We start from the raw sequence: 12,436 nt of genomic DNA on the forward strand, positions 1-12,436 counted from the left end.
TAATTTTTAACTTTAAAATCCATAAAAGACCCTTTGTCAGTTGTCTAAAATAGTACACTCATTTAACAAACAATAACAAATTATATTTTATTAAATGATCATAAAAATAAAATATAAAATTATAAACTCTTAAAAATTTAAATCATTCAACACCAACCAATCAATCTAACCACTAAAAGCAAAATTCAATATGAAATATTAAATTATTAGTCTAGTGTAAGGACATACCCATATGAAATATTAAATTATTAGTCTAGTGTAAGGACATACCAACATGGGCACGTGAAGGAAGAGTACGCATTATTGAGGCGTCTATACTTTAATAATAGTTGAACTTACGAGTCTTGTCATTCAAAACTTTTCATTACACTTGCACATAATTTTTTTTTTTTTTTTATTTGACATATTAGGCGAGATTCTTCTTCTATTTAAAAGAATAGAATAATCTTTATTTGTTAAAGAAATGATTAATGAAATAGGCCTCTATCACATCATCATAATCTTGGCTAGAAAGTTAATACTTTAGATTATAGGTGTGATTATTTATTGGATTTATTTTCATTAAAAGTTATTTTAAAACTAGCATATTTATATTTAAGGATATTAGGGGAAGAGTACTAATAGCTGAAATAGTTTCAATAACCGTCATTTTAATATCATGTTGACCCCTCAAAACATAAAACAAAAATTGCCAGTACATAAATAAAACAATATCAGTAAATATTTATTTTAACACCAATACATGTTCACAAATGAATTAGTAGTTGAAAACAAAAAAGTAAAAAAAAATAAACAACTACTGGTACATTTCCTATTTTAATACAAAAAAATTGCACAAATAATAAACATTTTTATTTTTTTTAAACTTAATATTTACATTTGCCACTTTAAGTGGCTTAAAAGTACAAATGTACTCCAATTATAATTACATATGCAGCTATTGGTGCATCACGTGACATAAAAACAATCAATTTTAGACTTCTTAGACACTCAAGTGTACATTCTTCAAAATATCACTTCACAACTTCATGCATTAAATGGATCTGCATTTGGTACCTGCATTTGTAACAAATGGTGTAAGGCTTCCCAATATCCAAGAATTTGCATAAAATCAAATTAAAAAAACCAAGTTTCATTCAAAGCATGGAAGAAAATTGAACAATTCGAAGCAATGGAGGACTGCATATTTAATATGACATGACCGACTGTTCCCCACAAAAATTCAAATTTGAAAATAGCTAGCTACCGCAATCGAATACATTGCACATTATAATTATGTTATAAGACAAAATTTTTCGTGTCTCTTTCACTACAATCCAATTCATTGCATATTCTTGAGCTCTGCAAATACCCTCTGCACATTCCTTACTCGAGGGCGTACATTCAGGTTGGTACACACAAAATAACTACATTCCCTCTACAATCAACATTAAATGCTATAAATATTTCAATTGAAATTATATTATTTTCAATAAACCAACATTTCTTTCAATATAGTCACTGTAAATAATATTAACAACCATATTGGATGTCCAATGATGGTTTACCTCCTTCGTAGTTGCATTATGCATTGTCTATTGATGATTTCTTTGTATGTGGTTTACAGTTTCATTTCAATGCTCTTTTACAGTTTAATAATGTTGAAATCCTCATAGAGAATGACAAAACAATTGAATATCTCTTTGTTTTCGTCGAAACCCCTTCATTATTTATCATTTCATTTTATGGGTGCATTGTTAAATGGTGTCTCTCTATTTATAATGTCAAAATCATTATAGAGAATGCAAAAAAAATTGATTATTGTTCATAATTATTCAGAACCCCTTCATTATTTATCATTACAATAATGTGTATGTCTGATACTATTACTTATAGTGACTATATACTGGCTATATGGTTATACACACACATACACTAGGCCAAACAACTTGTATTATAAAGTTTAAAATGGGTGGTCAAAAAATATGTTGAACACCCATAAAAGCCTTCCCGTGGACATATTATGGGCCCACGTTGCACGACCACTATCTCTTTTGCCTTAAAAACTTAGGGAAATGAAGATTTTTTGTGGCATTTTCATTCTTTGCTCTGGCTTCAATTTGTTAATATACTCATTGTAAATAATATTATCAGGCATACCATATATTACTTCCAATAAATTTCATATGAGAAATACAACAACATCATTCAACCATTTACTCATTTGAGAAATGAATCTGCATCTTAATACTATATCAACAATATCCACTTTTTAATCACATCACAGTTACATCTTCCACTCATGCATCTCGTGCTTCTAGTTTATCTCCTTGTTATATAATGTTTCAAGTTTTGTACCTATGTATGTGTGAGTATATATACACACACAACACCATTATTTTTTGTTGAAACATGTTCAATGATGTAATTATTCACTATCTAATAGAATATCAACAATATCCAATTTTCAATCACATCATAGTTACATACTGAACTCCTGCATGGCTTTTTCGAGTTCTATGGCTATATGGTTATTGTCTATATTATCATGCATACAGAAATAGAGACACAATACCATTTTATTTTGTTCAAAGATGTTCAATGATGAGTTACAGAAATAGATTTGTTTTTCATCATTTATCTCAATGGCATTGAGGGTTTCATTTCAATGATCTCTCTGTATATATTTATATAGGCACACACAGTTGCATTTTATCGTTGGTACCTTATCGTTGCAGGTTCACTGAACATAATGGCACAAGGTAGAAAGGGAAACAGGTGTGTTAGACGTCGAATAGTTAGAGTCACTCATGGGGTGCACTTCCCTAATGAAGATAGTTTTGTCCAAAATGAAGACCTGGTGACTCTTGTTGTAGATAACCATTCACCTAACAATGCAACTGATATGGAAACTACTATTGTACATGACCATCCTACTGCATATTGTAATCCCATTCCAGAAACACCACAAGTACAGCTGGCCTCAAAGGTTCCCAAACCAAAATGGAGCATATTTGACATGAAAGAAGCAATATCATGCATAGAAGACAAGCACATGTCTCTTAGAGGCACATCAATCAAGTATGGTATCCCCATTGCCTCTTTGAGGGCATGGCTGATGGGAACCACAACCACGACTGTGAGGGGTCCACACCATTTTATCAGCAAAGGAGGAGGATGAAGTTGTCCAATGGTGCAAAGATATGGCTAAAATTGGTCACGGTCTCCAAATCAGTCAACTTCAATCAACCATTGCCCAAATTACCGAGAATAGGCCAAATCCATTCAAAAATGGGATGCCAGGGAGGTCATGGTGGGCAGGTTTTAGACGAAGGCACCCTGATCTGATGATGAGAACAACAGAAGAAGTGGACTCTGATAGGGCTATTATGCTTCGACCTTCTATTGTTGCCTCTTTCCATGACAACTTGGAGGTAATGTACAACCTCAATCACTATGGTAGTAGACAGATTTGGAATTGTGATGAGACTGGTGTGCAAACTGGGAGGAATTGTGGAATGAGAGTGATAGGCAAATTGGGCCAGAGGTGTGTACCACACCTAATTTTGAAGAGTAGAGAGTGGATCACTGTTTTGGCATGTGTTAGTGCATGTGGTTTTAACATTCCGGGATTTTATTTGTTCAAATCTAAGAGGCATATCCAAAACTACATTTCAAACTGCGAGCCAGGAGCATGCATGGTAGTCCAAGAACATGCATGGATGACAAAGGAGTTGTTCTTAAATTGGTTGGAACATTTTGCACGTTCAGTCGCTGGTGGAGTTTCACCCTCACGTAGGGCCCTGTTGATCTTCGACGATCATGGAAGCCATGTAGCCTTCAAGACAATTGAAGAAGCAAGGCGAATAGGTATAGATTTGGTAACCCTTCCGGCTCATACAAGCCACAAATTGCAGCCACTTGATGTCTCTGTATTCTCACCTTTCAAGAATTCTTTCAAACAACAGAGGTATATGGATGTCAAAGTTCCCACAAATTGAAATTGGAAAGGAAGAGTTGGCAACTCTTGCGAGCAAGGCCTTTTCCCAAGCATTGACACCGACTAATATAATCAATGGCTTTCATAGGACAGGGATTTGGCCACTTAACCGATACGCATTATAGAATTATATGAGACCAAGTGAGGCATTTGAGGTTGCAGTTGATATACAACCATCTGTTGGAATCGAACATGATGCCACTTCAAGGGATGAAGAACCAGAGTATATGGCAGTAGAAGCTTGCTTGTGGTTGGCTGGTTATAAAGAGGAAGACATTCAAGATTTTGTAGAGTGCCATAGTGGAACACAAACAATGGTTGAGGGTACAAGTTTGACACCACAAACTATCGAAGCATGTCTACCCCCACAAACCAGCCAACCAAATGAGGGTTTTGAAAGTACATCAATAGGCATGTCTTTTCCAACACAAGCTGACATACCAGAGTGTACCCAAGAAGCAGCCAACTATTATGATGTAACCCATTCCATGCCAAGTCTGCCAGAAATTGATCCAACAGATGTGATACATTACTTCACCAATGCAGTCAACTGGGAGTAGCAAGATGGTGTTGATTGTGAAGACGAACCTGAGTTTGTGCCATGCACACAAGAGGATGGGCAGCAAGTGCCAAGGCAAATCAACATATTCTTAAGACTTCTAGTGCAGAGAATGAATCAATCTTCACGTGGAGGTAGGAAAGGGGTGCTACGTCTTAGTAGCCAATCACACATCTTGACATCTGATGAGTACATTCAAAGGGAAAAAGATAAAGAGGCTGAAAGGAAAAGAGATGAGGAATTGGCAGAATGAAAGAAAGAACAGATGAGACAGAGGAAGGCATAACATGAAGCATAAGCGATAGAAAAAGAGGCTACGAGGGTGGAAAAACATGCCAAAAAATTGCAGGATTCCCAAGACAAGTTTATTTGAAGACAAGACAAGGCAAAGAAAGATGCAGAAGCAAACCTTGAGAAGGAGAGGATGAAAGCTGAAAAGGCAGCCAAGCGTGCAAAGAGGATGAAAGATGTGGCCACAGTCGCAGAACCTCTACCCATCTGACACCTAATTCTCATGGAAATGATGAGCCTCTTGTCTCCAGCCTTTGCAACTATTAATACTATGCAAATGGGGACTACACTTGGATCCTCATACACCATACAACTTACTTTAGGTGTAAACCAAGCATTCCTTTCTCAAATAGCAAGTTGCTTACAAACCCCTCCCAGCCAAGAAAACATTGTTGTTGGGCCAGACCCTAGTAGGCCATAGTCCGTTGGGGTTGGATTTGTGACACCTTCTCCATTTAATACCCATATGGAGAATTGATTGAATCTGTGATGAATTCTATTTTGTGAGCCCTCCGAAGAGTAGATTTTGAGTTTCAATATAACTGTGATGTGATTATAGAATGACATACTGCCATATTTTGTAATGTTTTCAGAACTTCATTGTTTTTAGATATCTCAGATGGATATTCCAATGAATTGATGGTGTTGTTGTAAATCTCATATGTTTGTTTTTTGTGATGTGATATTTCTCATATATTAGTTGAACTGATCTCATATATTTCTCACTATCAAAAAAGGCCACATAAGTGTTCAAATTGCTCACTATCAAAAAGGCCATATCAATGGCATCTGATTATTCAGATGCCACTGATATGTCCTCTTTTGATAGTGAGAAATTTGAACGCCACTGATATGTCCTCTTTTGATAGTGAGAAATTTGAACACTTATAAGTATTCAAATTGCAGTCATCATATATAAATTTTAGTGTCTAATATGTCTACTAGGTCATTGCATCGAAATGATAAAAGGAAGTGTCCTATTTGTAAAAAGGCACTAGACAAAGAACTATTTTCTACTGCCTTACAAGATATCTTGTTAGCTACCAAGTTTTCCTTGTTGACAATATCTAACAAAATATCGTTTAAGGCACTATAAAACAATTCTTTATCTAATTTTTTTCTCAAATGGGGCACTTCCTTCTGATCAATATGAATAAGTGTGTTTCTTGCATTAATATGAACTAAGTGAGGAATTTAAACAAATTGAAACATAAACAATTCACCAGTTGAAACATAAACAAATCAGAAATTGCATTGTCTACTAGATTATTGCAAAAGTAAAATCCAACAAAGAGAAGATTGAAACATATGAACTAAGTGAGGAATTTAAAAAAATTTAAACATAAACAATTCACAAATTGAAACATAAATAAATCAAAAATTGCATTGTCTACTAGATCATTGCGAAAATACACATCCAACAAAGAGAAGATTGAAACATATGAACTAAGTGAGGAATTTAAACAAATTGAAACATAAACAATTCATAAATTTAAACATAAACAATTCACAAATTGAAACGTAAACAAATCATAAATTGCATTGCCTACTAGATCATTGCCAAAGTAAAGTCATATTGACTTTACCTGAGAGGAATGCTTGTTGTCTTCGACATAGTGACTCCTAGATCATTGCCTGCCATAACAATCACAACAAAATGCAAAACAAACTAAAGTGTGTTAAGAAACACATTTAATAAGCAATGCATAACTACCTAAGATACCTACACAAATTAATATAAAATATAAGCATTAAAGGCATAATCTCAAAAGAATTGAAGTGTGTTAATAAACACATTTACATTGATACGATGATCTTCCACAAGTATGGTTCTTCCCTTGATGCTCTAGCATGCCTACAAAAAATAGTAATAATAGAGGGTAGCATAACGTTGTAACAACAAATCATCCATACATTATTGAATGCAGAACAACTTTTTGACCGTCTTTAACATTTGACAACATGCATACAATCCTTACACACTCATACATACATATTCAAATGCATAAGTACATACATATACATATCCACCTACATACATATGGACATGTACATAGAATTGCACATATGCACATATACATACATATGCATATGCATATGTATAACATACATACATATTGCAAACAAATAGTTACATAAGGAATGTGCAAAGGGAATTTGCAGAACTCAGAAATATGCAATGAATTTGATTGTAATGAAAGTGACATGGAAAATTTTGTCTTATAATATAATTCGAATGTGCAATGCATTCAATTGTGGTAGCTAGCTATTTTCAAATTTAAATTTTTGTGGGAAACAGTCATTCATGTCATATTGAATATGTAGTCCTCCATTGCTTCGAATTGTTTAGTTTTCTTCTACACACATACACACACATGTATATGTGTGAGTGTGTGTGTGTGTGTGGATAATAACCATGTGTGTGTGTGTGTGGACAATAACCATATAGGCACATTAAATTGTAAGAGAGCATTGAAATGAAACTGTAAACCGCATACAAAGAAATCGTCAATATACAAAGCATAATGTAGGTACGAAGGAGCATAAACCATCATTGGACATCCAATATGGATGTTAATATTATTTACAGTGACTATATTGAAATAAATGTTGGTTTATTGAAAAATAGTATAATTTAAATTGAAAGATTTATAACATTTAACATTGGCTGTAGAAGGAATTTAGTTATTCAGTGTGTACCAATCTGAATGAGCGCCCTTGAATAAGGAAATTGATGTTGATTACAACAAGTTCTGTGGCTATATGGTTATTGTCCATATACATATAAAAATATATATAGACAATAACCATATAGCCACAGAACTTGAAACAGCCATCATTATAGAACATATTATTCTATTGTGTGTGTTTCTTCATGTATACATATACATGTATATATACATATACATATATATGTATATGTGTGTATATATATGTATGTGTATACATAGTCTATAGATATGGACAATAACCATATAGGCAAAAAACTTGAAACTGTATATAAGAAGGAGACAAACTAAAAGCATGAGATGCAGGAGTAAAATATGTAACTGTGATGTGATTGAAAACTGGATATTGCTGATATTCTATTAGATAGTGAATAATTCCATTATTGAACATCTTTCAACAAAATAAAAATGATACCGTGTGTGCTTGTATAAATATATATACAGAGACAGATCATTGAAATGAAACCCTCAATGCCATTGAGATAAATGATGAAAAACAAATGCAGATATTGTATTAAGATGCAGATTCATTTGTCAAATGACTAATAATTGAATGATGTTGTATTTCTCATATGAAATTTATTGGAAGTAATATAGTGTATGCCTAATAATATTATTTATAGTGAGTATATTAACAAATTGAAGGCAGAGCAAACAATGAAAATGCCTCAAAAAATCTTCATTTCCCTAAGATTTTAGGGCAAAAAGGATAGCGGGAGTTTGTGCCACGTGTATGTGAGAAGGTTATTATATGTCGACAATAACACACACACACACACACACACCCAACCAGCTCCAGCTTCAACCACCTTCTTAGCCTTGAGAATGCTATTACAGATGAAGAAACCATGTGGAATGTCATAGGAATGAAAGAAGGACACCATATTAGGGACACCATTAAGGTATTTGCTGAACCACACTGAATTCCATTTGTTCCTTTCACCATAAGTCCTCCAGACCCGTTTAGCTAACAAGGCATTGTTAAAGTCTTTAATATCCGTTAAGCCTAGACCCCCCAAAGCTTTGGGTAAGCAAACCTTCTCCCAGGCAACCAAAGGAATCCTTCTCCTATCTTCAACTCCAGAGCACAAAAATATTTTATGTATCTTCTCAATTGCTTCAACAAATTTGGAGGGAATCATAAAAAGACTCAAAGCGTAAACAGGAAGATTTTGAAGCGAGGATTTTAGCAACTGCAATTTCCGAGCTTGACTAAGCAAGGGAACTTTCCATCTTGCCAGTTTCTTATTGAACCTATCCACAATGGATCTCCAAAAGGTATCAGGAGGGGATAATCCCTGCGGAAGTCCTAAATAAATTGAAGGAAAGGAATCCACAACACATCCAATGATGTGAGCAATTTTTCTCTTCCTCTGAGGAGGGGTATTGATGAAGAAGATAGATTTCTTATTCCAATTGATAATCTGACCAAAAGCTTGAGTATAGATTTTCAATGCACCTTTGAAAGATCTAGCTTCATGGACAGTAGCAGACCCAAGGAGGATGGTGTCATCCACAATTGTTGGTGTGAACAAACGAGATTGGAAGATGAAGGCCTCAACCATTTGATTTCCCTCGAACTAGTCAACTTTTGAAGATATCTGCTTAAGCTTTCTTCCTTGATAGTAAACAAGATGGGGGAGATGGTATCCCCTTGTCTTAAACCTCTCGAAGGCTTGAAGAATCTACAGGGGGATCCATTTATGATAACAAAGAAAGAAGGAGTCAGAAAACACCAATAAACTTTGTCATAGGATTTAGCAAGATCTAGCTTAATAATGAACCCCTCTTTCTTAGAGGCATCCAAGGAATGAATATTCTCATGAACCATAATAATGGAATCCAGGATTCGTCTTCCTAGAATGAAGCCATTCTACTGCGGGGAGATGACGGAGGGAAGGACAACCAGCGACCTAGAAGTGATAACCTTGGATATAATCTTGTACAGAGAATTACAAAGACTAATAGGTCTAAATTTGTCCAAAGAGTCCACCCCAGGGATTTTAGGAATAAGAACCAGAAAAGTTGAGTTGACCTCCTTGAGGAGAGATTTAGACCCAAAGAATTCCTTAACATCATTAACAATATCCTTCTCAACTATGTGCCAAAAGGAATGGAAGAAAAACATGGGATACCCGTCTGGACCAGGGGCTTTATCTCCCTGAAAGGAAAAGACAACCTTTTTTATCTCCTTCGCAGAAGTAATAGCTGATATGCTTTTATTTTGATCAGCCCCAATAACTTTCGGTATATTTTCTAGCAAAGAATCTTGACTTCTGAGACAAAGATTAGACTCAGTAGTCAAAAGAGTAGCAAAAAAATGGACAGCCTCTGTAGCTATCTCCTCCTATTTTTTAATGACATTTCCTTCTCTCACCAACTAGGATATTCTATTTGCATCTTTGTGTTTCATAGTAGACATAGGGAAGTATTTTGTGTTTTTATCCCCCGCAAAAATCCATAGAGCTCTCGACCTTTGTCTCCAAAATTCTTCCTTATTGGCAATGATACTATGATATCTGGCAAGGATTTCATTTTATTTAGCTCTTGAAACAGACTTAAATCCCTCTTTCTGAATACTATCTTGAACCTGTTTTAACTCCATTTCTAAAGTAGATTTAGTAGCAAAAATGTCTCCAAAGACCTTTTTATTCCAAGATCTGACATTGTCCTTGACAAATCTTAATTTTTTAACAACTTTAAACATCGCAGTACCCTCCACACTGATATTCCACCATCTAAAGATATTTTCCTCCAAGGAAGGGTGAGATAACCACATTTTCTCAAATCTGAAAGGAAAGTTGCATTTTTTAATGAGAGCATCAACAGTGAAGGATATGGGGAAATGATATGACCCAACTCTGTTGATGGTAGATAAAGAACATTGGAATTTAGAGAGACAATCAATTAGAAATCAGAGATCTATCCAACCTAACCTGGATCAATTCATCACCATCCCTCCGGTTAAACCAAGTATAGGAAGCCCCTTGAAACTCTACATCAAAAAGAGCCAAGTTATTGATAAAATCCATAAGAGCCATTCTGTTGTCCAACTATGCTTGAGCTCCCCCATACTTTTTAACTTCATGGAGAGGGGTATTTAAATCTCCCATAATCAACCAACTTTCATGAGCAAAAAAAATCCTCTTGCCCTCAATCTTTCTCCAAAACTTATACCTAGCCGCCTTGGTATTGGGGGCATAAATATTAAATAAAACCCAATAGAAGTCATCCCTTATATGGTTTAATCTACAAGGGATCAAGTTATAGTCAACTTCAATAACTTCACCCTCGATGGTTTTCTTGTTCCAGAAAATAGAAACACCACCAGAAGCATCGTCAAAGCTGCTACCAATAGCTCCTCCAAATTTGAAAAGTTTATCTTTTTCCACTTTTTCTTTACTCATCTTAGTTTATTGAATTAAAACAACATCTGGCTTATGGTCTCTTACCAGATTTCGAAGAATATCCTATTTGTGGTGGCTATTAAGGCCTCTAATGTTCCACAAAATAATCTTCATTTTCTACTTGGGGAATAGGTTTCCCAGATAGTCCGTTGGCTCCCATCAACAATGTTTTGTTTACTTTCAAATTCTCTATGCCATCTAGCAGATTTCCTGCCTAGTGGAGATTTAGAATGTCCAACATCCGCTTTAGCCCTTATTCTGATTTGCACCCCACTATTAGGACCCATTTTCTTATTTTTCTTTCTTCCAATTGATGTAAAAGATTATTCATCTTCTTCTCCTTTGCCTGCAATTTTTTTATCATCTTGATCTTGGCATATTCCCCCATCATAATCCGGAGTATGGGGATTCTTCTTAAGGGCATTAGGGTTATTCAATTTGACCGGGTCTTGAGATCCCAAACCATCCAACCCATTAAGAGAAAAATCAGTTTCAAGGACCACAAACGTCACACTATACAATATTGGATCCTCTCCACTATCTACAACAACCTCAATTTCTCCATCTTCAAGATAATTTTCCTCTTTATTACCCTCAAGATTAATATTTGGAATAGGATTCAAACCTTGAGGAAGGGTAGAGTAGTCTTCACCTGTAGGTTTAACTCCCTCGACCCTTAGATCTTCTGATAGGTACATTTGAGAGATAGTGTGCACTTGTTTGTCTATAGAAGGGGCCTGCTCAAGCATCACATGGTTTTCCATTTTACCCTCAACAGAGCTAATAGAGTTCGGGGCCAAATTCTCCTTTTTCTGTTGCATCTCCCCTTGAGAGATACCATCATCTTTATTTTGTTTCTCCCTCCAAATATGTTTATGAGACCCTTTTCTATTAGGTGGGTTCCTCTGAATGCTAGGGCAACCCCTGGCCCAGTGTCCTGCTTTTTTGCAATGGAAGCAAAAAAAGGGTAAGGATTAATACTCTATAGCTTGCACCCATTTCCCCAGCTTAGAGAAAATATCAATCGATGACGGTAGATCAATGTTCTAGCAAACATTTACATAGATCCTAGCATACACCAACATTTTTCTAGCTACAGTCATTGAGTCTATGGCAAGAAGATCACCAAAGGAACTGACAATGCCCTTGAAGACATCTTCAAACCAAAACTCCATCGGCAAACTAGGCAGCCTAACCCAGACAGGAGCCGAGTCAAAAAAGGAACCATTTAACTCCTGATTAGGGGACCATTTTCTTAAGGAAAGTGAAGATATCCCAACCATCCAAGGACCTCCACACAAAACACCTTCCAAATCTTTCGAACATGAAAAGTTGAAGGCAAAAAACGCTTTAGGTATCGCAGAGATTTCAACTTGGCCTTTCAATCGCCATTTATTTTTGGCGAGATCTCTCACCACATCAATGTTAGGTCTTGGACCAACAAATTTTTCCAAGTAAGGTGAAGGCCATT

General features: G+C 35.4%; 1 protein-coding gene across 1 annotated transcript; it reads right to left on the reverse strand.

Annotated features, from left to right (window-relative positions):
• Positions 1 to 6,452: 6,452 nt before the first annotated feature.
• LOC131875908 (uncharacterized) lies at positions 6,453 to 9,123 on the reverse strand. The gene is made up of 2 exons (XM_059220628.1): positions 8,344 to 9,123; positions 6,453 to 6,464 (listed from the first exon to the last, which is right to left on the reverse strand). Exons 1-2 carry the CDS (start codon positions 9,121 to 9,123, stop codon positions 6,453 to 6,455), a joined length of 792 nt encoding a protein of 263 aa, XP_059076611.1.
• Positions 9,124 to 12,436: the final 3,313 nt, after the last annotated feature.

Source organism: Cryptomeria japonica, chromosome 5 (assembly GCF_030272615.1).
Source record: "Cryptomeria japonica chromosome 5, Sugi_1.0, whole genome shotgun sequence".
Lineage (NCBI taxonomy): Eukaryota > Viridiplantae > Streptophyta > Pinopsida > Cupressales > Cupressaceae > Cryptomeria > Cryptomeria japonica.